Genomic DNA, 24,473 nt, shown 5'->3' with positions numbered 1-24,473 from the left:
TTCAGAAATGACGTCCGAAAACCAGACACAGTGTAGGAAACACTTCAAACTGTTTTCATTGAACTTGTTTTTAAGACCATTTTAAGGTAAAACTTAAAATTACACATTTCCCGTAAAGAGCTAGTTTTGTACTCAGAGGGGAAACTTGACAAAGTTCTGGTCATATTTATTTTGTATGCGTTTAGAAATAGTATGACGGAGTTATATATTGAAGAAAATAAATAGAATATTTCAAATTCAAGTGATCATTTTATGGGATTAAGGTTGCAAATTTTAGAGGATAAAGTCGTGAATTAACGTGATTTGTGTCATAATGTTAGTCTGATGTGTTAACTAATGACTGCTACTATCAGAAGAGCAGCCATCTGGGAGCGCCTATAGCCTAGTGGTTGTGTCAAAGCTCCATGTACAGAGGCTAAAGTCCTCATCGCAGTGGCCATGGGGTTCAAATCCGACCTATAGGCTCTTTTCTGCATGTCATCCTCCTCTCTCTCCAGCTGTCCTATCCAAAAAAAACAACCCAAATAATAAAATACAGAGCAGCCACTTGTCTGCACTAAAATGAGGAACATGGAGCATCCAGTCAAGTTATAGGTTTCACAAATAAGAGGTACTTAATCTTTCAGCACATCAACACACTGTCTGAAGTATCAGGTCTCTGAAAAGATTGTGCGAGAAGGCTGCCCCATCGCTGTGACCTCATTAGCAGCTCTCGGTACAAATCATGTGTATGCAGTATTATCATGTTTCCAACCGAGGCTTTTAATATATTTAGCTAATTTGTCAGAATGAAAAGAAGTTGTCAAAGAAGGGAAAAAAGAATTGCTTGTTTTTAGGTTATACTTTAAAAGTGTCCCTGAAGAGCAACTTAAGGAGTAGATGAAACGACCCCCGGTGACCTACATGGAATCATCCGGTTGTTGTGTTCCTCTGCTCAGTTTTCCTTTAATGAGTCACCTCTCTTACGGTAAGTGTTTGGCAGGTGACCGCCTGTCTGCAGGTTCAGTGTACTTAGGGTGCAGCTCAGGTCAAACAAACCAAACTGACCCACTTTAGACTTCCTGTCCTGCCTTTAGGCTCCTTGGTATCGCCTTGCCCTCCTCCAGGCTGGACCTCGTCCAGCGTTGACAGCCAAGTCTCAGCATACAGGTGTGATGAAGCGGCGGAAACATTGCACCTTTACCCTTAATTGTAACTGGAAGAGCAAGGTCACTGAGGCAAAACAACAAGCGGGCAGAGGGAGAAGCTCAGTGCACAGCGGGAGGATTTGAACAGCCTCATTCCTCTGGCTGACTCGACTGCAGATTGTTTACAGAATCTAAGGTTCAGAGAGACTCAAACAAACCAATGGCTGCTAAGTAAGAAAAACAAACAACATAAAAATTTAGTTTGTATTATTTATTATACTGAAGGTCTAAAAAAAAAAAACAGTGCATCCCTCCTCTGGACTGCGGCCTGTTTGCTCCTCTGCTGGATGTTTCCTGGTACTGCAGCTGCTTCGACACCTGCAGCTCTGCATCAAAGGAAGAGGGAAACAAAAACTGGTTTTAATGGCGATTATTAGCCTGAGATGCTGTTTAAAGCTGGCTACACACTGATATATATATTAGGCCCATTAACATTCATGAATGCAGGAGGAGGTCTTACATGGAGCTCATCCTGGTGTCACCACAGTGCCGTTTCTGGGTCTTCTGCAGCTCTGGCTTTTTATCAGACATCATTCTTCATTTGACCTATAAAACAGAAGAGCAGACCAACTGTTACTCAATATCTACAATGAACCTACATATGGTTAAAGGGATAGTTTGGATTCTTTGAAGTGGGGTACTTGTCAATATTAAGTGTATTAGCCACAGGAGATGGCAGGCAGCTCAGCCCCTTGCTGAGGAACTAGCTGGAGAATCAGCTCTATACATCGCTGCAGACAAGAACGTTAATACGACGTAATTGAGATAAATTTTTAGAAAACACTAACTTGTCAGTGCTTTACTCTGCAGTCAGCAAGTCTCTGTGTTGTATCAGTACTTCAGAACCTTTTTAGGTAGAGGACAGCAGCAGCTCACGCCTACAGTCTGCAGAGCTCCCTGACGTGGTGAACACTAATGTTTTGCAAAAAACAGAGAAGTCGAAGGAAATTTGTCTTCAGAGTAAGTTCTCTGGTTGCAGAGATGACGCAACCCCTGGTCCCCATGACATGTTCCTTCTATCAAATAAGCGGTACTTTATAGCCTTTCCTTTACTCTGTCAGCTGGATAATCTTTAAAATACTCTGCTGCTTTAGTCTTAAAACTGAGATGCAGTAGTATAAAAGATAAGCTGACTCGAACACTAGAGACCTGAAGAGCTGATCAGTGCGCTGCAGACGGAGGAGCAACGATCAACAGACTAGCATCTGTGTCGGTACTGGAGTAGACCTTCATCTCCAGTGGATAAAACACTTACTACTGACAAGTTCCTCATACCACCGCACTTCAAACATACAAACTATTAATTTGTTAATTTACTCCAAGAGCAGAGCAAATAAACTTCAGTTCACTGGATATTTTTGCAATAACGGAAATGTTAAAGTTGTAACATTCAAACGAGTGGAAGAGATATGCATGTGTGAACCAAGCCCACATGATTCATTTCAGACTGATATGGAACTTACCATGTTTACGGGTGTGATCACTCAGCCTCCGTCCACTGCTCCAGGCTCCTGTGGCGAGAGACAAAACGATAAGAACCTGACAGTGATCCGAAACAGGTCTCTACTTCTACTTTCTTTTTGTTCCATTTAAACACTTCCTTTTTTTTTTTAATCTACCTGTACTGCTCTGAGGTTGCCACTAATAAAGTCAGTGACAACCTGTGCTGAGTGTGTGTCATTTGTGCATGTGTTTGTGGAGATGTAAAAAAAAAAAAAACAACAAAAAAAAAACAACAGGTTGTTATGTGTGAAGAATGTGTGAGTCAGTGACTGGAGACATATACACATTATGTGACAAAGTCTAAATGCAGGTCGGTTCTATGAAAGGCATCTGAGTACTTTGAAGTCCATTCATTTGTTTACAAACTGCAGAGGGGTCCAGAAAGGTCCATGACAACAGCATTGTGTTACAAAGCCACATGAAGCTGGACTTGGTTCTGACACATCAGGGGGCGTCGATGCATGATGAGCCCAAACAGAGCTGGGAGCTGCACCGTCACCTTTTACAGGAGAAGACCTCGTCTATTCCATATCGGTCTTAAAGCCTTTGGGCGGTGCCCTTTTAAGACAAAACTACTGTAGGCATAAAGGGTTGTTCTGGCATCACACTCAAGAGATTCACGAACATAGAACAGATTTTAGACAATGAGGACTTGAGTTTGGTTAGAGCATGGATCACAGTGCAGATAAGATTCATCTCGACAGCCTTCAGGGGGCTTGACTCATGGCATTGGCTGAACATAGTGTAGTCCCCCTTTAGATCAGAGCTTGTGAGGACCATAAACTCCATGTAGCACCAGGGTCCTTTTACAGCTACAAGACCACGTCTACATGTAAGCGCAACAACAGAGAAGAGTCACATTCAGGATGCTGTATTGTTACTGGCTGGTCACTGGAATGGCAGGACAGTCATGAGCAGTAAGAGGCACCGAGAGGAGAGAAAAGAGAGGCAGTAATGTCCACCACTACGGCAGGAGGCGTTTCTCAGAAGAACTACAACATGTTTCTGTTTTGTACAGACTGAACGAGATGTGAAAGAACCAGAGCTAACATGTAGCAACCACAAAACACCTCAGCTGATACAAATTCATACGTTTGATCAGGTTTTAAAACGGTTGTATGTTTTCAGAGTAACATGATACTAAGGTGGTGACTCCTTAAGCTTGGGCAGCAGCTCCCCTGGTGGGCCTTTAAAGCACTGGAGGTCATTTAAAATGTTCACAACTACTTGAAGTTCTTTTTGTTTCTCAGCATTTATATTTCTGCACTGATGCTGTAGGAAAGCCTTTCCTACATTTGTTTCTTGTTTATGCAATAAAGTACTTGTATTTTAGTCTCAAGTGTTCATCAGTCTGGACACTAAATTGTTTAGATTTTTTGAGTTGGGCGATGGATTATTGAGATTTGGGAATGGCTAGTCTAAAAGGATGACTTGATAGTCCTGCTGCAGTTTTAAAATGATGCTACCTTGGGATGTGAACACTTCTGTTGATGGAGTTGTTCACTGCAGTGCTAGCACTTTGGCCCTTCTTGCAGGTTAACGTCCTCCTGCTGAATGCGGCTACACGTTACTTTATTATGAGCTAGTTTATCTGAGATGCTCCTACGTGATGCCATCTGTCCTCTGTGCAGGTTTACATCATGGCAGTAGTGCATTAAGATGAGGCCAGTTTAATGGAGCTACAGTTCAGCTTGTGACTGGAGGCAACATTACATCTGAGACACAACCTTTAACAGACATTTTAATATAAATAATCTGTTTAACTGACTCGGGATTCTGGTGATGGGATTTAATCAGTCAGTCAATTTATTGCTCACATCATTTAATCATCTAGGTTTTGGAACTAAGTCTAAGCATGTCAAAGGGAAGCATGGATTGACCACAGACTCACTGTCAGTTTAACTGTGATACAATAATTTAGCTCTTTAACATCTTGGGCAAATTTGCTCCATTAAAATTAGCATGTCTTTAATATGTCCATATATCTGCAGACAACCGTCACTGGCTTCTCTGATATGGAAATAAACAACAATTAGAAAATTCTCAAGTCTTGATAGCCTCCGAGTGTCTTTATCCTCTGATATTTCTGCAGCGTTTAAGCACAGTGGACTTTCAAGATGGGATTCCTTGGGAAGATTTTTTGCGTTAAGTCGAAAATGAATTTAAAAAAAATGTATTTGATTATTTTTAAGGCGAAGCAGTCGCCCCAAACTCCATGTACAGAAAGAGACAGTCAAAGTCCAGACCAACAGCCCGGGGTACAAAAGAAGATTTTCTTTTTCTAAAAAACCCACCCAGATCAACCCCAGCAGTATCAACAGGTTTTACTTCTAAACTGCAAACACAGCCCAACCCAGTGCCACAAACTACTTTTAACGTTTTAGAGACATTTCACAGCAATGACGGACGGAGCAATCCTGTCAGTTTCCAAGGTAAATGCACAGTGTGACGTCTGCACTCATAGACTTCGGTCTCAGGTTACACTCGGGAGCAGCTGAGTCACATGTAAGTACACGTGAGAAATAAGCTACACCTATCTGGTACAGCGTTTGGATGAATATCAAACTGAGTTTTCAAACAGCTCAGCTAAAATGTGAGCATAAACATAGTATATTAATAGTTTGAATGAAGTAATTGGTTTAGTGATACTAACATGGACTATCGTTTTGTTTAGAAAGGTGAAGCAGACTGGCTTACATGCTTGTGCATGTATTTTGGGCCAAAGCTGCTCAATGTGGTCTGAATGTTGTCAAATTCTCTTCAAGAGAACCCAAACAGAAATCACATCTGTGGGTTTTAGATTGGACAGAACATTTATTTCCTGTTTAGCAGGTGAAGAAGAGATGAAGTATTATATTACTAAGACTTCCAAAAGTTTTTAACAGAATGTCAGTGGAAAATCAACCCATGAGTTGTTGCCTCGGACTATGTTGTCCTTCACATTGTTGAACGTTACGTAACCTGCCTACTTCCATTGCCAAAGACCTTTTAAATCAGGTAAAAAGATCAGCACAGGCTGGAAGAAGACAACCTGAATACCTTGTATAAGATTGAAGGTTTTGAATCTTTGTGTTGATCTGCTTTCAGAATGATGGATATAAAACCAGCAACTCTCAAATATCAGCTCTGTTTCACACGTTACAAACGTCATTATTTCTCTCATGCATACATACAGAGAAGCAAAAGTACTACAACCACACACACTGCACGGGCTATAATGCTTGAAATCACATACACACACACAAAAGATTGAAGGAAAGAGATCTGCACTGTGATGCCATTCTTTGTAAGTGTGATGCCAGAAGCCCTGTAAATGTCACTGTGAGGAATGACGGGAAGAGAGAGGACAGAGAGAAGAGAAAACTGAGCATCTTGTATTATAAACATGGATGGGACACTTACCTTACTTGTTCAGCTGATCTGTGTAAGCTTACTTCTGGCTGCAGTGCAAACATGTCCAGGCTTTACTGTCCACTGACTTCTACTCATCGTCAATGTAACCCAACTGCAGAGAAGAGCCTCTACTGTGGCCTGGGGCAGCCCGTCTGACAAGCTGGCTGACAGCAGCTATCACACCTCATTTATCCAAACACATGAAACAGTCACACAGCCACACCAGCACAACACTCATCTTGACTTCAACCATAAAGGTGGACAGGACTTCCTGCCTCAGGCAGGTTGGTGAACATGAGGTTCTTCAAGTATACGATGGCAGTTTTGGCCATCAGTCTTTTTAGGGTTTTTTTTTTTTTTTTTAAAAGGAACTATTAGAGGAGGATTGTAGGGGTTAAAAGCCAAGAGACTTTTATAACAAATTTGGACAGGGTAACTTCTGAGGAATTTAAGTGTCAAAATTGTGATTCCAAATCTCACAACAATAATGTAAATAATGAGCAACAAATAGGGAAAATCCCTTTTACAAAACACTAAGGAAATTTCACGGTCTAGTCTTTGTTTTAATTTTGCCTGAAATAATCTCTAGAAAGGACAAACATCTGTAATACTGTTAAACGTCCTGCTCAGGGTCAGGCTCCCATGGGTACAGGGTAACCTGCAGGAGTGAAAGTTCATGGTTCATTACCTGAAAGCATTGGTTTATGTTTACATGAACCAAATCAGGTAGCCAGACTTTAGTTACTACAACAATATTTCTACATTCATTTTATTTTTCTTATGCTGCTCACATGAAGCTTAAATCACCTTTTTAAAATTAAAAAAGGGGTCTCTTCGGGGTACATTATATTTTCAAATTTTCTACATATTCTTAAACTTGCTGCTGGAAAAGGCGGGTCCAGATTTGACTAGAGGGAATTGGGGGTCGCAGGTGAGTTCTGGTTCCTGTAGACCTGCACCTGAAGCTAAAAAGTAGTTCCTGCGTAGTTCGGTGAATGTGATTGGCACAACAAATATAGACTTACAAACTTCACTGATGTAAAGTTTCACCTTTCATTTCTATCTGTAGACTTGTAAAGTCAGACATACTTTAATGTGGAACATCAGTTAGGAGTCTTTCTAAACCAAATGGTTAACAATTTGGAGAGAATGTTGATCAACGGTAGTAAGGAAAAGTATACATGTAGAAGAATTAGGGTTAACCGTAGGGTCCATTCCCACCATGTGGTTCAATTTGGTTCAGTACGATACACAAATAGTTTGGAATAGTACCAAAATAAACAATCTTAACCGCCTGTTCGTTTTTTTTCTTCCTGTCTGTTGGGATGCGAAGCGTACTGATCCGATCCTAAAAGGTCGAGCTAGACAAACTGCAGTCTGTTTATTGGTCGAAAGAATCATCACTTCCATTCAAAGAAAACACAAAACATTGCGTCTGCAAGAGTGTAATTTCAAGGCATTTTAGCGATTAATATGTGAGCGTGTATCATTGTCTCATGCACGACTTCGGAGGTGCAGACCTTCCTAGGGATCATTACCGTAGAGTGCGGTTAGGTTGGGTAAAGGTGAGGGGCACGGGCAATCAGGAGACAATGGGTATTAAAAAAAATACTTAAAACCTCCTTAAAAAGTCTTTTATAAAAGCCCTTTTAAACAATACTAAAATTTGGATTGGGGAGTTGGCTGTTTAGGGTTAGAGGGAACTAGACAGCGCTATTGGCAATGAGGAAGTGTTCCAGTCTGTCTGTACGTTTATGGTTGTCACTTAAGTGTTAGTTTTGTGCTCTGCTTGTATTGTTACTGTCTCATTAGTGACTGAAATAGTTGTGGAACAAGTAACTTATAATGTAAGGGACGGCTGTGGAAAAGCAAGGGAGGTCAGGATTTACGGTACCAGACCATACCAACTGTACTGAACCAAACCGGACCAAATCGTAACTGTATCTTAAATCTAAATGCTAAAGCTTTGAATTCCTTCTTTACTCCACACGATCAGCTGAGAGTTCTTGACATGGTCAATCCAATCGTACGTACTTTGTCAAGTTGAGGAAGACTAGTCAAATGTTTTAACCCGTTTCAAACTGAAGTCCAAGGTATAGAGCCAAAAGAAGATAATAAACACGTAGCCATTCATTGAGGTCCATATCTTAACAATGACTAAACAACTCCAACAGAAGCTTCAGACTTTGAATTACTTGATTTGGAAACTTCCTTTCCATTGTCCAACACCTTTAAAGATGGTCATACCTGTTAAAGAAAAACAAATTGTACACAACACCAACACACAGACATAACATTACAAGGTTTCAAATTCACAATACGTCCATGAGAAGTTGCTGAACTTTCTGGAGGATGTTCAGAGACGAGGTAAGATGAAAGTCTTTGTACTATTCTTCTAAGTAGAAAAGCTTCTGATAGCCAGGACAATATTAATAATTTCTAAATAAATACCACAAGGCTTTATTTGACTTAACTATGACTGATTGTTATAATCACAAGCAGATCAGACATTCAATTGTCTTTGTTGACTTTTCCTTCTCTAGTTTTTGTCTATGATGTAACCTTTTCTCTTGCAGATGTTTAACTTTCTTCATCAGGTTATCCAGTTAATAATAATCTATTAAAGAAAGAGCTGTTTCTAAATCAGAAGAGCCCTGCGTCAATATAACGAAGTTCACCTTAACAATCTTGGTATACTCAAAAAACTAACTAAATATTTGTCTTATTCATAACTTGGATTAATGATGGATTGAAGAGAATCATCAAGAAAGACTTAAAGATACATGGGATTGTGAGACATCTGAAATAAGGTGAAAATATTTTTTTACTATCATCAAAACTTTGATTAAAGATGGATTGAAGAAAAATCAAGAAAGACGAGATGAAATCTGAAATGAGCTAAAGATACACTCTAAATGGTTTTAAAACAGCTCCAGAATGAACATAGTTCTTTGGAATTCTCTTCAGAAACTCCACCACGTGTAGTCAAGTGAAAACATCATTTCCACTGCACGGTAAAGCTCATCGGCTTGAAACCATTCCTCTGTGGTTTTCCATTGGAAAGAGTTGATGGTACCAAGAACTTCGTTGTGTCAGATTAGATGCAGTTCCAAGCATTGGAAAATGGATACTATAAAGGTGATGGGAAAAGATGCATCGATTGCCATTTCTTTGGCCGATTCCAATTTCCAGTTTTTTTTCCAAGGTCTGACCTGCTGATCCAGAGTTTTACTTATTCCAATAATCCTTCTGAATAGAAAGGTATTAAGGTTGTAAAAATGTCTTTGCTCCTAACCATGCACATTGATTTTATGTTCTAATATGTCATGATAAAATAAATCAAGTTAAAGTGCACCAGGCTACTGGACATAGCTTTTCTTTAATAAAGTCCACAGTGGAATGAAGCACTGTATGTCACTGACATCAATCAGGGTGTACTTTGCCTTTAACAGATCAATCAGTAAGGTCAATTGGTGCACCTCTAGTGAAAACTGTGAATCACAGAAAGTTCACCTTTATCACCAGACAATCTACACGATTTGGATGAACGATTTGTGATGTCTGTGTTTGCACAGACCCTCTAACCACTCTTGATTATGGTGGAGAGGCACAAGATTTGAAGTGTACATTTCAAACCATTTTTTTTTTATACATAACTAGAATTACTGAAGTTAACTGACCACTTCAATTAATATTAATTACTGCGTTTTGTGTTGCAGTGAAAACACTAACTTTGTCTCGTGCCACATGGTTATGATGCCCAGCTAAGAACTCTTCCTACACGGAGCAGGAGATATCAAATAAAAATTAAGTCAAGCAAAAATCTGCACCAGTTCTAAGTGAGTCGAGGTTCACAGAGCTAGTACTCTGCTGTGTAGAAGAATCAAGACTAGAATATTCCTAACTTCTCAAAACAGAAGATCACAGAGTTATTCAACTGCAACAGGATTCAGAACAAGTCAATGCCTAATGAACATAAAAAAAATGTTGCAGTTCAGTCATGGATATCCTCATTTTAAAGAGCTTAATACTCACAGGTGACATCCAAACTTCTTCCATTTCTACAATTCAAAAGAGATTTACAGATCTACAGTCTTGATTGTTACAATAAGTTGGTCTACTCTAAATTGAGTTTTCCTGTTGTCTTTCATAAATAAATCCATTGGGTTTACCCGTGAAGTTACACTGCAGAGCTTGTTAGAGTCATGGCTCTATTATCTATCCATACTCCGCTTACTAAAGGGGAAAACATTTCAATATCTTTGTTTTTCATCTTAAATGCAGATGTTCTATTCCAGTCCTCTATATGGTGTCCTGTTGTTAAAACTAAGGCCACTTTTCATGTCCAGGGTTTAGATTTCTTTAATAAAGGACTTCTATGTCCAGCCGTACAGGCAACAAATTCCCAGACAGTCCAAAATCTTTACAGCTGGTCAAACCTGTTAAAAGGAAACATGTACACAATACAAACACATGTAATATTTCAGATGAATAATCTCTTATATTTTGTCTCCATTTAGGAGCCAAATCACAAGTAGACCTGTTGTGCAGAGGGAGCTATAAGACTTTACCTAAGAATAGGGTTATCTTTTACAGTTTTTTAATTTCATACTATTCCCATTCTTTTGTCATTGTTCGCTATATAAGAATGGAAGGACAGATAAAATAGGATGCAGTTTTGGTCCAAACTATGCTCCATGTCAGGCACTGTACAAATACTTACTGTTTAACAAAGAGCACTATATAAGTGGCTGCAAAGGTTCAGAAAAGCCATTTTTTGTTCCCATTATGTTGAAATCCAACCATGGTTGGGATAAAAAGTTGTATTAGAAGTTGTACTGCTGTAGGTACACTTCTGTCACTTGGACATGTAGGCATGTTTCTTAAAAAGTCCCCGAAGTATCGGAGTGAAACTAGTGCCAACAAGGAGCGCTCTGATTTATCAGAGGCATTGCAACAGTTATACTTGTCAAGTTTTAAAATAGTTTAAATGAATCTCAAAAATATGTTATGATTACAAGAATACTTACACTCAATTTTACCGCCCAACTTCTCCTACCACACATTTCTAAGAAGCACTTGGCAAGTGTCTGTATGGCGTCTAAGTGAATTCAAAATACCTCCAAAAGGGTAACGACTTTATCCATTGGAAAAAGCCATAGTAGCAACAGAGGGGTAATATAAAGGAATCCCCCTTGATCTTGAACATTTACATGATAATCAATAAAATGTTCCCATATAGCAGGAATCATTTTATGGTTGCAATCAGGGATTTAAATGTAAATAAAGATAATGCCATCAGGGATTTCAACGTTAACTGTATTAACAAGGCATTGAGAAAAACGTCTTCCAGAGTTAAAGGTAAAATAGAGATTTTTTTTGTTAGCTTATAGAGAAACAAAGGAGAATGATCAGTAAACATTTCGACTCGGCCTCCGAAGTCCATAGACCAAGTACGTAATCTTGGTATACTGATAGACTCGGATCTTACCTTTGGTTAGCCATATCAGAGCAATCTCCAAAACATTTTATCATCTCATTTATAGAGCTTGACCGATTAATCAGCCAATATTAGCTTATCAAGTGACTATCGATATCAGCTTATTTTAATCGCAGATACGTGCCAATATTACTAAATTTATTCACCAGTTCACAATAGCATTTAATTTGAGTTTTGTTGTACTTCACTAGCAGTTCTCTTTCACCAGCAGACGGCGCTATATGGATTATAACAAGCATTATCATTCTCCAGAATGACAAGCGATGCTGCACGTACATGCACAGTTACTTTCCAGTTGAGTGATTCATTATAAATCTTTCCCACAAGGATGTGATAACTGCATTTGAGGGATCTAAGCAATAAATGTCTATAGCTATATCTATCTAGCTCTAAAGACTTCATAGTTTTAAGAAAGATATCTGATATATCGGAATTGGATTTACTCACAAATATTGATATCTGTATCGGCCCCAACAATCAAATATCGGTCAGGCCTTACGGAACCATATGGCCAGAGACGCTCGTCCATGCTTTTATTTAGATTACGGTCGACTATTATGGTCTTCTAACCAGACTTCCAAAAAAGACAATAAAACGTCTACAGTTAGGGTTCTGAAAACTATTTAATAGACTTTCTGTTCCAATTTATTTAAAACCATAAGGTCTTCTCAATGCCAGAATCTAAAACTACAATATGATACCATTACAAATGGATTATCACTGAGCATTGAGAAAAGAGTTAACAATAATCTGCTGTATCAATTGTTTCTCACAGCTCTATAATGAACTGTGTACATTAATGTTTTGGTTCCAATTATGGGCCATTGTAATTTCACAGTTAGTTTTCTTCTGAAAAGCAGAAAGTTGATCATGGAAGGTTGTTGTTAAATATGACCCGATTAAGGATATGAGTCAAGGCAAGGTTTCTTTCCTGGCAAAAGGGCAGTTGTTTTTGGTTGTGTCACCAACAACCACTCAAAGCCAGATCTGAGGAAAAAAATCCAAGTAGTGTGGTGAAGAGCAGCAGCTAAGAGTCTTTGCCAACAAATCAACTATAAAGCATGCTCACAGAACTTTAGCCAGGCAAAGCTAATGCCACATAAAAATGTATCTGTCCAATGTAATGTGCATGTAAATCCAAATTCAGAGGTAAAAAAAAAATACTACCAATCGTCTTCTTTCTCTGTAGTGATGAGATGCAAAAGGATTCACAAGATGGAGAATGTGAAATGCCCCTTTGAGCAGAGACAGTTTCCACAGCAGTGCAGTTTACCTTCCACATTCTTCTGTAAGCCAGGGGACAGAATCAAAACTCCTCTTCTTGCAGGTGCAGCACAATGATTGCTTTGAGGGTGATGTTCAACTTGTGCATGTTGAGGATTTAAAATACATGTCCATTTTCAAGGTCATGACTCAGGTTACTCTAGTGTCATGGCGCTCTATGAAGTCAATCCAAATTCCAAAAGCAGTACTGAGGATAAAAGGTCACTTTGACCCCTTTTTGAAGGATTTCCCCATTCTTCCTTTGTTCTGCAGTTTCTCATGGTTATTACACTGAAAGTTTAGTTGAACCAAAAGAGTAACTATGGTATATAGACACACAAAAAGTATGTCAGCCAGTCCTTTACTTCTTTTTGTTTGCCTTTCAACAGCGTTATAATGGTTAATTTGACTTTCATTGTCAAAGGTGAGAAATAGATAATAATTCTCATCTACACAGAAACCAGCTACCAAATAACAAAGGTTTGCCCAAATGAATGGCTTGACTGTTTATAATGAATTTGCAATAGTGTTACCAAATTCTCAAAGGAAAAGTAGTTAATAATTTTAGGAGAAATGTACCAAGTAATTAGGATGCAATTGGAGGATTGGGCAACTGGGGAAACTCTAACACTAGACTGACTGAACATATGTGCATCTTAATTACTTGCTAAGCCAGTCTTTAAAAGGCTTTACTGGAAACAGGCTAAACATGTTGTGAACATGTCACTACTGTAGCTACTAAGACTACTCTTCTTTAACTTTCCTGGATATTATCTAATGGCTTCAATGGGTAGATGTTGTCCAGTGGAAGTAATGTGTTGATTAATTAACTAATAAGGAGGTCCATAACTTTGTTTGCTGAGGAATGCATTAAGCTCAATACATCCACATACAATTACAACTACCAATAAAATGGCAACACAACCATAGACTGCTAATTCAGGCTTTTTTGTCCATCTTGTGGACTAAGACATGGATGTAGCAAACATGACATCACCCGGTGTTTTGTGAACCAATGTTTTGAAGCCTTTACTTTGTCAAATTATGGCCATGACAATAAATATAAATTGGCAAAGCCATCATTTCCAAACTGGTGGATATCAAGCAAGTTAAGTTCAGTGAGTCAGAAAAGTAAAGGCGATGCCCAATATTATACCAAACCCATTCCTAATTACACAAAGCTATCCGTTTCTTTTCAAATGATGAGTTGCACAAAACTCAGTCCAAGTACAGCTGTCATGAAAGGGGAAATAAAGTTAAAACCCACGTTGAAGAATGGGTTGTTGTGAAGTCAGAAAATGTTTACATAGGTCTTCGTGGGGATTGACTTGCTTTGGAAGCAACCCTCTAGGGACCATTACAGGAACTTCAGCTGTCTACATTAGTATTAGCTACATTTCTTGTAATAGGTTGTTCCTTGATATGCTCAACAACTTTGCAAATACTTCAATGGCACCTGTGAGCAGGAAGCCAGATATCAAAATGCATGTTATTAGTATAGTTAGACAGCATTTCAATGTAGTCAACAACCCCAGCTTCATCACCACACAACATTCACTAAAAAGATCTGCTGGTCACTGGTAGACCGAGAACCTGATCAGAATTGTTCCTTTTAAAGGACATTCACTCCCCCACACAAACATACCATCACAGGCTTTCTTAAAAGGTTCTATGTGTCATACCTCCGCTTTACTGAAGCATTTCTGTAACAGTAAAGTTATTCAAATACAATAACCATTGCAAGCAAGTGCACCCTCTCAAAAATAAAATGCTCAAAGTTGAATAATCCCACTCTGAACCGTGTTCGAAGAGTGAAACTGCAGTAACAAAAATCAAGTCTTGGACTCAGCACTTTTGATTCAACAGCACATTTGGCAAACAGACTTGTTTCTTAACTAGAAATGTCTGAACAGTGTCTATGCCACCTCTTGTTTACTTTATAAAAATTGATAAACACTGGAAAAGTAATTACATTTTCCTGTGATCTGTACCAGCTAGTTGCTGAGGTAAGAGGTGGAAAGCTTTTTGAGGGAGCCAACACGTGAAGCCTTGTGTTTTAAGATAGGATGTTTCACATCTCTTAATGAGCGACATCAGGACTGAAGCAAGGATAACACATAGACCCCTTTATGAACTAATGTGACATATATCAACAATTTCTATTTTAGTTTTTTGCAAGTGATCCAATTGTTGGGATTTGGTTTCTTTTTAAACACTGTGTTAATAGTTTTGGGAATAAATTATAAAGGTTTGTCCTGATAGAACCAACGTCTCTTTATTGTAATACATGCTTAGACTCCAAAGGTATGGCACAAAACACAGCCATAGAGTAGAGAAAAAATTTACAATTATCACTTCACGGAGACTCACAGAGCATTATACATCTAGAAAAGAAAATTTTACAGGGGTCAGAAAGATGCATCTGATCACACCAGGGTGACCGATCTTTCCTTACTACTACTACTACTGACAATACAAAATAAAAATGAAAATATTGACTTTGTGAAAAAAGCAGGCTAAAATGCAACAATTTAAACTTAAATACAAGAAAAGCATCGTTTTAAAGAATCTGTACAAATGCTCCTGCAGGGCGCATCAAAGGGAAGCGTTTAAAAGCGTGGTTTTTTAGCGGGACCATCAAACTCCTCGCGGACTCGGCCATACCCGGCATTACCAGGACCCATTCCCCTGGGACCCCCTTGGGCAAAGCGCTCATTGCGCTGTTGGGATCAATATTGTGAGGGAGGCAGATACGAAGTTGGAATACAAGGAATGGGTTGTGTTCAGTGCCCGAGCACACAGTTCATGTCCATTTGGAAGTGTGTCAAAAGGTGCAGTAATAAGAGGTGATTTGTTTTATATTATGAGCAGATTTAAAACACAACCAGCAGGAGACACATCCGAAGAAACGGTTCGATCCAATATGAAGATCCACAGGTGCCACAGGTTACATACGGAAAAGGAAGAGAGGGTAATGCTTTCGTTAGTCAGTGCCTACCTAGTATGGTCTCTCCTGTGCATGCCAAGACTAGCCTATTGTCGATACTACTCACTTGGTCTAGCATTTTTTAAATGCTGACCATATACTAATCTCTTCATGACTAGGGCTGTGCCCCAATAGGAATTTAGTCAATCAAATTTGATCTGGCTGCCCAAAACAAGGGTTTCTTTTTCAGTTCAATGCACACCTAGCTCCTATGTCAATCTACACAAGTCATGTTTTTAATTTTATTATTACTCACAGCTGTAGCACTGGCCATTAGCTGACATTAAAACATGTCCAGCTGAATACTTTTTTGGGTTTCAAGTCACTCAATGTACACAGGAATCCTTTAGAAATAAATACAAGCTGGATACCAAGACACAAATCAGATTAGTTCAGCTCACCACTTCTATAAATGTCATTTCTAATATATATATTTTTTTTTTTATCTCCTGGTAGTAGGATTGGGTTTATATTTCTGATTGACAATTCCAAAATGAGACTGACAGGGGACAGCCCTATTCATGACCATTTAATACGAGAGTGGATAACTGTATGCAAACCACTTGGTGGTGGTATTCAACAAAAGGGTATTTTTCAAATGGATAATTTATTATAATAATACATAAGGGAGGCCATTTGTTGGAGTCTTTTCAACATTGCATTTACGTTTCACTAACCCTGAACCGATGTTCAATGTTAAAAATTGATTGGCAATTTAAGAAATTCTGACAGACCTCAGTCAGATCTTAAAACAACTGATATAGATTATAGTTTATCAATCGTCCTGATGGCAACACAATGATAAACGTTTACATTTAAAAATATGAACAGAATCGGAAGTATAGGGGTACTGTGTTACTACTAAGACCATTGCTGTACCTAAGAATATCTGTACTTGTGTATACATTGAGCACAACAACTTTTCCAACAAGTAAGCAATTTCACATAAATATGCAAGTTAAATGCCAATGTAGACAAGGGCTGTGAGAAACAGTGTCTCAAAGTCAAAACCCAATCAAATGGGAAAGATTTCTGCTACAACAAGGGGCTAATGCACAGTCGTAGTTAGAAAATGAATTAAATAGGCAGAATATGAGTAAATAAGTATAATGAGTAAATATCTTGAATCGGATCCACCCAACTGCAAACTGCTCAGCGGACTATTTACCAAAGACTTTTGATGAGTTCTACTACTTGGAAAACCATTTTTTTAAGCATACATGATGTGGGTTGCTTTAAATAATATTCAAGCCGTGCTTTAATAAGCATCAGCAACCAATATTCGATTTGTGAAATTTTAAGTGCGCTTCTTTTCCAATGCACATGTTGCACAGCAAAAATAAACTATTTATTAAAGGCTTGATTAAAAAGTTGCAGAAACGTGTTCCTTTCATGACCTAAACTGTTCACACAGGTTGACTGTGTTTATTGTTAACGGCCATCCAGAAGTAACCTTAGCATTGTTGCTACAGGTCTTCTTGAAGCCAAGCTCAGGTAATGTCCAGTATTCACCGATACCACCCTTGACATATTTAGTCACAAGTCTTTGCCTGCCCCATCAATTAATCATGCCGTCATAATCTTTAAATTCAAATTGTTTAAACAGTTGTTCCTATTATACCGTCAGCCTGCACTAAAAATCCTTACAAATGCTTAATTACCCAAGAGATGCTGATGAGAAGGGAAAGTTTGCTGGTACAAAAGATGAACTACAGCCCTACTCCTGGTACATTGGCTTGTAGCACAAAATAAGCTTTGAAATGGACTTCATATTGCCACCCGAAAAAAGACAATTTCATATACAAGCTAATTAGCTCATATGACGTGTGATACAGGTAACTCCTAGTACAGTAAGAGAAGGCGGTTCAAAAGTTTAAGAGAATAAAATGGTTGTTGCCATTCTGCAGCAGGTCAAGAAAAAGTGCCTGTCAAGCTCACATCAGACAGGACTTGCAAAAGCAGTCAACCACGCAAAGGTGTAATAAGAGTGCACTGATGCCTGAATACAGAGCTGGAGAGCAATGTCTTTTGTTTTAGTGCAGGTTGACGGCTTTATAGCTGAAAAGGCTTTATAACTCATAAGACAGTAACTGATGGGGCTTGGCCTGCCATTGAAAAAACTCCCTCTCCCGTAGGCAGCAAAACTGTCACTTTCAACAAACAGCGATCCAGACAGCTGGGAGCACAGAGCATCCAGGTCGTCCCATCCTGCTTGGCCAGCTGGCCTTTGTGTTTACCAACAGCTGGGAGTCTCTCCAATAAGGAGAACAGGCAAACAAACTTTCTTTAAAAACTACTGATCTCCCTAAAAGAGGGATACATTACCATTTCGTTGCCCATCAGGCCTCCTGGAGATGCTCCCATTCCTTGCTGTCCCAGTCCACCCATGGGGAAGTTCGGGTTGGCTGCACCGAAGGGCATATCTGACAGAAACATGTCCACAAGGCAATGACTGCATTAAAACTTAAATTTCACATGCTGCCTGTTGATGGCAAAGATTATTAGTACAGGACTCCAAACTAGTGGTATATGGACTGATTAACAGTATGTTTATGCTGCTTTCAGGACAATAGAAACCAACAAATGAGGAGTAAAGCCCACTGATGGCTTCCCATCTTTACAGACAGGTTAACTAAGCTAAAAATAACTCACCTCCCATGCCACCGGCATTCATCCTCATTTCCCTGTCCCTCTGTAACAACAAAAGAAAACAAAATAGCCATTAAATCAGCTTTATGGTGATAAAATAAACCAGTACATATGATTAAGAGTTGTGTATTCTTATATATGGTTTAACTCACATCCATGAAGTTGCCCATCCTGAATTTCTCCTCACGCTGACGTCTCATCTGTTCTTCCACCTCTCTTTTGCGAAGCATCTCCTCCTCCCGCCTGCGACGCTCTTCTTCTTGCCTGATGACAATCAGAAATGTTCATTACTGACTTCATTTTGTATAAATCTACTCTCTTTTTAGAACAGACAATTAGTATAGATTCAGGATGTAGTGCATCCACCAAAATAGAACAGAATCCAATGAAGATAAATACCTGATCTGCATTTCCTTCCTCTTTTGCATCTCCTGGCTGTGCAGCTCTTCCATGCGTCTCAGTTCCTCCTGTCGCCTCAGCAGATCTGAAAGGAAGCATAAAACAAACACATTTAACTGTGGCACTTACTAACTACGGCTCTGACTATACGAATGACATCTGTTCTAGTGACTAAAAGCTGAACTTGGTAGCCGGTCCTGTTAATGGTGTCGTAAGACTAAACTTGCCTTGACGGAGCAGGTTGGCCTGGTGCTCATGGAAAGCGTCCTCCATCTCGCTCTCCAGCTTCTCACGGGCCTCGCGCATGTTCTTCTCCACCTGCTGTCTCTGCTGCTTCTCCATTTCATCCAGGGACTTCCAGCGCTTGGAGTACTCAAATTCAAAGGTTCCAGGACGAGCGAAACGAGGAGGTTCCTCACGCTCTCTGTAGAAACACAAATATAATATTGATTTTTGATTGATTCACACAGATTGGTTAACATCTGCCACTCGGCACAGAAGATTGATTTTTAACAGCTGCCAAGGCTGAAGCAACCCCCCCACACTTTCACATCCTACCATCTGCTGATTACAAACCATGACTTGAGGCACTAATTTGCATGATAAAGACGCCTGCTTTACAGAGCCTTAAGTACTCTTATCAAATCCAAAATAGTTTTATATTCAGAAAATCATTTGTAAAGCTTAACAAAGTGCTTACGCTTGATATCTGGGGTTCTTCTGTGCCAATTTCTCTGGGAGACCATCTTCATCATCAAACTGCTCCAGGGGTTCCACAACAACTGGACGGGGAGACCTGAGGATTATGAATCAAACAGCAGGTAAGACACAAGCAAGGATTACAAGTTTTTATTGGGGCATATCTCACTGAAGACAATTCAAGGGTGAACTATTTCAACATCCACTGCACTTACGTGGTGAGAAGGAAGACGCCCTCGTTGCATCTGTCCAAAGCCTTTCTGGCTGCAGGTTTGGAGGCAAACTCGACAATGCCCTTGCCTGTAGAGCGCCCGCGGTCATCGACAATGACAATGGCCCTCTCGACCATTCCAAACTGTGAGAAAGCTTCTTCCAGGAGCTCGTTTGAAACAAATGGTGACAGATTCTTCACGGACAAAGCTGCAGAGTGTGTGGCAAATCTGACACGCAGGGGTCTACCCTTCATGGGTGTGTCATCCAACTCAGCTTTTGCTATCTCTGCAAGTGCACGGGACTCCTGCAAAACAAACAACCTTGTTATAAGGAATCTTAATTAATCATTGTGATGCTAAATCCCAAAATAACCAACAAATGATTCTTGGCTTCATCCAAACACTAGAAGAAACGAATAATAACATACACATGTGCTGAGTAACATACATAAGCGCCAATCTAACATCAATGATGATTCAAGGGTGGTATATCTTACCAGTCGGATGAAACCAAAGCCTTTGCTTTTGTTGATGAAGACCTCGCTCGGCTCTCCATATTTTGCAAACAGCTTCTTGAAATCTTCCTCTGAGAGGTCGTTGGGCAGGTTTCCGATAAACAGACGACAACGCTGGGTGTACGTCTTCTCACCGGGCTTCAGCAGCATGGACAGTGTTGCCTTGAACTCCTGTTAATGGATGATAACAAAAATTAAAGCTCAATCATTTTGTTGGTTTTTTTTTAAGTGTATCTTCACCAACTGACTTTACAGACAGGCTTCAATTTTCGTTTTTCCTTTATTCATTTTATCTACTTCTGGCCCTTCTCATTTCTGAGACCTCTCCATTAGTGCATGTCCATAGGATCCTGTTTGTGTATTTCGGCTTATGTTTGTGTAGCATGTTTACTAGACAGAGTGTAAAAACAAATTTCCCCTAGCGGGTACAAATTATTATTAACCTTCCCATGTTGCTTTTATTTACTACTCATTTGTGTTTTCCTTCATACATCTGTTTTTTTCTGTTCTCTTCTTTTAATCCTCATATAGTCTTTATATTTAACATTACAGATTAATTGCCATTACTTGACATTGACACATACCTGTTGTCTATACTTTCTTTTCTCCTTGCTTTGCTTTTACAAATTTGTAAATTTTAGTTTATTTGCTTTGTCTTTTAGAGCACGTTGTAAACATATGTTTTGATGTGATATATAAATAAAAGGCATTATTATTATTATATAAATAACAGATTTTTATTTACAATTTCTTAACAAAATAGTCGCCTTTGTGTACCAACCACCCGCCCATCCCCCACACACGATGGTTACTCAAAGGAAATTAAATTTGACCTATAATTTTCTGACCAAGAAAACAAGACAATTTGAAGTTAAACGCGAACACGACATTCGCCCTGATAAAAAAAGCCACAAAAGTATTTAAAGCGACCTTCTCATTGTTCGTTAAATTCAAATGTTTGGTCGGTTTTGTCAGTTAACAAGATGGCGGTTTGCTTCAGCGACTAAACAAGGGTGCGTTTGTTTTAACCCTCGGTTCCCCCCAGCGTTCTCTTACATAGTGAATGCAGTTAGACTCCGCCCGCCCCGGCTGCGCTTTAGTTAAAATCGAGCACATCAGTAAAACTAAGCGAGGTAGCGTTAGATAACGATAAAAGTTTGTCGACTTAATTAATGGTTAAAGTTGCCAAAAACAATACGTACACTTGACTGGCCGTCGTCACCATCAGTCGAGTCGTTGTTGGACTTTCTCTCCGACTCTTGCCTGGGCCTCATTGGCGACGGCCCCGTCCTCTGGCCTTGATTTGGTCCCATCCTCTGGCTTTGGTGTGGTCCCGTTCTCTGGCCTTGGTGTGGTCCCGTCCTCTGGCCTTGATTGTGTCCCCCTCCTCCTCCTCTCTGACCCTGGTGTGGTCCCCCCCTCGGGCTCTGCTGCGGTCTCTGGCCCTGTGGAGGCCCCCCGCTCCTCTGGCCCTGCTGCTGCTGCTGCGGCGGCCCGGACTTCGGGCTCGCTTGCGGAGGCTGCTTCTGCTGACCGTTCGCGTTTGCTGCCGGCGACTTCAGCTGCTGCTCTTGGTTGGCGTTTTGAATCTTGTTTTCCTGCGTAGGTGGAGGGGATGTGATGGCTGCTTTCGGTGGAGGTGACTGCATCTCTGGTTTGGGTGTCTCGACCTTCGCCTGAGGAGGAGGAGTAGGAGGTGTCGGGGTTTGTTTCTGCTCCGGAGCTGCCTGTGCAGGTTTCGGCTGCTGCTGCTGCATCGGGCCTTTCATGGTGAGAGCCGGTCCGGGACTTGGCGGAGGAATAATCGGCTTCTGGGGAGTCATCTGTGGACCCTGCCTGTTCATGTTATTATTATTATTGTGCCCTCTTCGGTTTTGATTCTGATTCTGGAAAGGATGGTTCCTGAAATGAGGGTTTCCCATTAACCCACCCCTCATCGGACCGCCGGGTCCACCGCCTCTGCGTTGCTGGAACTGGTTCATCCCGAGGCCGCCGCGATTGTTGTTAAATCGAGACATTATCTAAGATTAAAATTAAAAATATTTAAAAAAGCGTTGTAGGGATTTCGTCGCTACAAAAAGGTCTACTACCGAGGTTTCCAGACGACAAAATGGCGACTAACCGTTGAGGTAGAGGTCTTTCTTTATCGAGCAGAGCGAAAGACGCCCCTGCGCCGCTCATTGGTCCGTTGCTCGACAAGGAGGAGTCTCAGGGGTTTCACAGTCAGAATTTCAGGAGCCGGAAAAACTACAATGACTTCTTTGTGATTCTTTGTGTTTAATGCTAATGCCGGGTGGCAACTAACATTTAAGGTGCATTACCGCCACCTACTATGCTGGAGTGTGGTTCCAGAATACCTATTACTAAGATAAGATAAGATAATCCTTTATTTATCCCACAACGGGGAAATTTACGGTGTTACAGCAGCAAAGATTGCAAACAGAAAGTGAACACAGTACAATTTAAATTAAAAAAAAGAAAAATTAAGAATGTACAAAAAAATAGTTTTAATTTTTTTTTTTTTTTTAAATGAAAAAAATAAAAAAAGAAACCATGGGGAAGAAACCATAATAACAATTATAAAAATAATAAAATGAATTATCTTAACTTGTCCAGTTTCTTTTATAATTTAGCTGGAGCTAATTTGAGAAAAGGTCAAACAAACTACATCTGATAGAATCTGTATTAGGCTGCCTGCCATTTCTCCTTGGACTCTTTCCAGCTAACCTGAGATTTTCCGAGACAAAAAAAAGGATACTTACTCTGTGCTCACTTCAGGCTAAACACTTTATTGCAACAGCCTGGATAAGCACTGAGATGCAAACAGTCAGACACTGTTTAAAAGACCTTTACACCTGTTTAGCCATGGAAAAACAGACTGATCGACTTAATTTCCGTAAGAGGAAAATACAGTTTCACTAGTAAATGGGGACCCTCTTTGGATCAATAAAATAGGCTATATATCTTCTTCTTTTGCCTTCGTCTCTCTTAGAATAAAATTTCTACTCTATATTAGATGTTGTTTACATGTTTATTTAGATTCTGTCATGAAGTATGGGGTGATAAAAAAAAAAAGACGCTGAACTCAGATGTTTTTTTGGGTCATTTATTCTGCATACAGGTGTTTTGGAAACAAACAAAAAAAAAATTGGAGAGACCTCAAGTCTCCCCTCATCATGTTACGTTATGTAAATCATGATTAAAAAACAGACACAAGAAGAGGCTGAGATGACAACACACAACAAAACATACGGTAAGTCCAATAAACAAAAACACGTGTAGAAAGTTATATGACAACATAGAAGAGAACAGGAGACATGTCACGTTAGGGGGAAATGATGGACTAGTGAAGAAACAGAAGAAGAAGAATCAAACTCAAAGGAAGCAGTTTAGAAAGCACTCGAGGAGATGAGAGAGACATTCATTGATTAGTGATTAACAATCAAAGCAGATGTCTTTCCTCCTTTTCCACGTTAACTTTTAAACATGAATATAGAACAGGTCAAAAAAAAATTAACATCCACAAGAAGGAAAAAGTTAATACACCTGATATAGAGAGAGATTTTTAAGCACACGACTCCTCAGAGTTACACTCCTCCGCTGAAGAGTTGTTCAATCAACAAGGTTTTATTTTTTACTTCTAATAAAATCACTCTTCGGTCACGTTGGAACAGCTTCTCGCTAAGGCCCTCTGTTGTTTTAAAGAGGTGAACTATAATCATGTCGGGTTTCACTTTAAAATCTGACCTTTTCTGTTTCTATTAGAGGGTTTTTTTTAATAGATTTTTTCGGGGATGAATGGGTACTAGTGTAGCGGAAAGACATACAGAGGAAGAATTATTTTCCCTACAATTGAAATGGTCGGTTAAGTGATTAAAAAATGTGTTTAAGGTATGGCTGATGCACTTGAATGGTAAAAAGATAAACGCTTTAAAGAGGAAAAGTCAGCGGGGGAAACAGTGAAACGACTCATGGTGTGCGGTCTTAGATCATGCAACTCACGCTGTTAAAGTCATCCCCCATGTTGGGTCAAACTCTAGATGTTTTAAAATGAAGAAAATCACAAGAGGTAACTCTGCAAAACCGAAACAGACAGCTCACATGCAGGTGTTGGAGGTTGGAAATAAACAGCACAGGGGGGCAAGAACATCAATTGGTTAGTTTTCT

General features: G+C 39.6%; 1 protein-coding gene across 2 annotated transcripts; it reads right to left on the bottom strand.

The window, feature by feature from the left end:
* Positions 1–1,387: 1,387 nt before the first annotated feature.
* On the bottom strand, positions 1,388–22,368 carry sfpq (splicing factor proline/glutamine-rich). Of its 2 annotated transcripts, XR_009676092.1 has the most exons (12): positions 21,509–22,368; positions 20,289–20,477; positions 19,795–20,096; positions 19,581–19,676; positions 19,108–19,304; positions 18,881–18,965; positions 18,634–18,745; positions 18,485–18,524; positions 18,158–18,255; positions 2,651–2,698; positions 1,648–1,733; positions 1,388–1,513 (listed from the first exon to the last, which is right to left on the bottom strand). XR_009676092.1 is itself a non-coding variant. In XM_061059085.1 (10 exons), exons 1-10 carry the CDS (start codon positions 22,322–22,324, stop codon positions 15,456–15,458), a joined length of 2,046 nt encoding a protein of 681 aa, XP_060915068.1. In that variant the 5' UTR covers positions 22,325–22,368; the 3' UTR covers positions 7,417–15,455. The 2 variants fall into 2 exon arrangements, 1 of the variants encoding a protein (XP_060915068.1); XM_061059085.1 differs by lacking the exons at positions 1,388–1,513; positions 1,648–1,733; positions 2,651–2,698 and adding an exon at positions 7,417–15,566.
* Positions 22,369–24,473: the final 2,105 nt, after the last annotated feature.

This window comes from Labrus mixtus, chromosome 16, assembly GCF_963584025.1.
Source record: "Labrus mixtus chromosome 16, fLabMix1.1, whole genome shotgun sequence".
Taxonomy (NCBI): Eukaryota; Metazoa; Chordata; class Actinopteri; order Labriformes; family Labridae; genus Labrus; species Labrus mixtus.
This window is presented reverse-complemented; position numbering and strand designations above follow the sequence as displayed.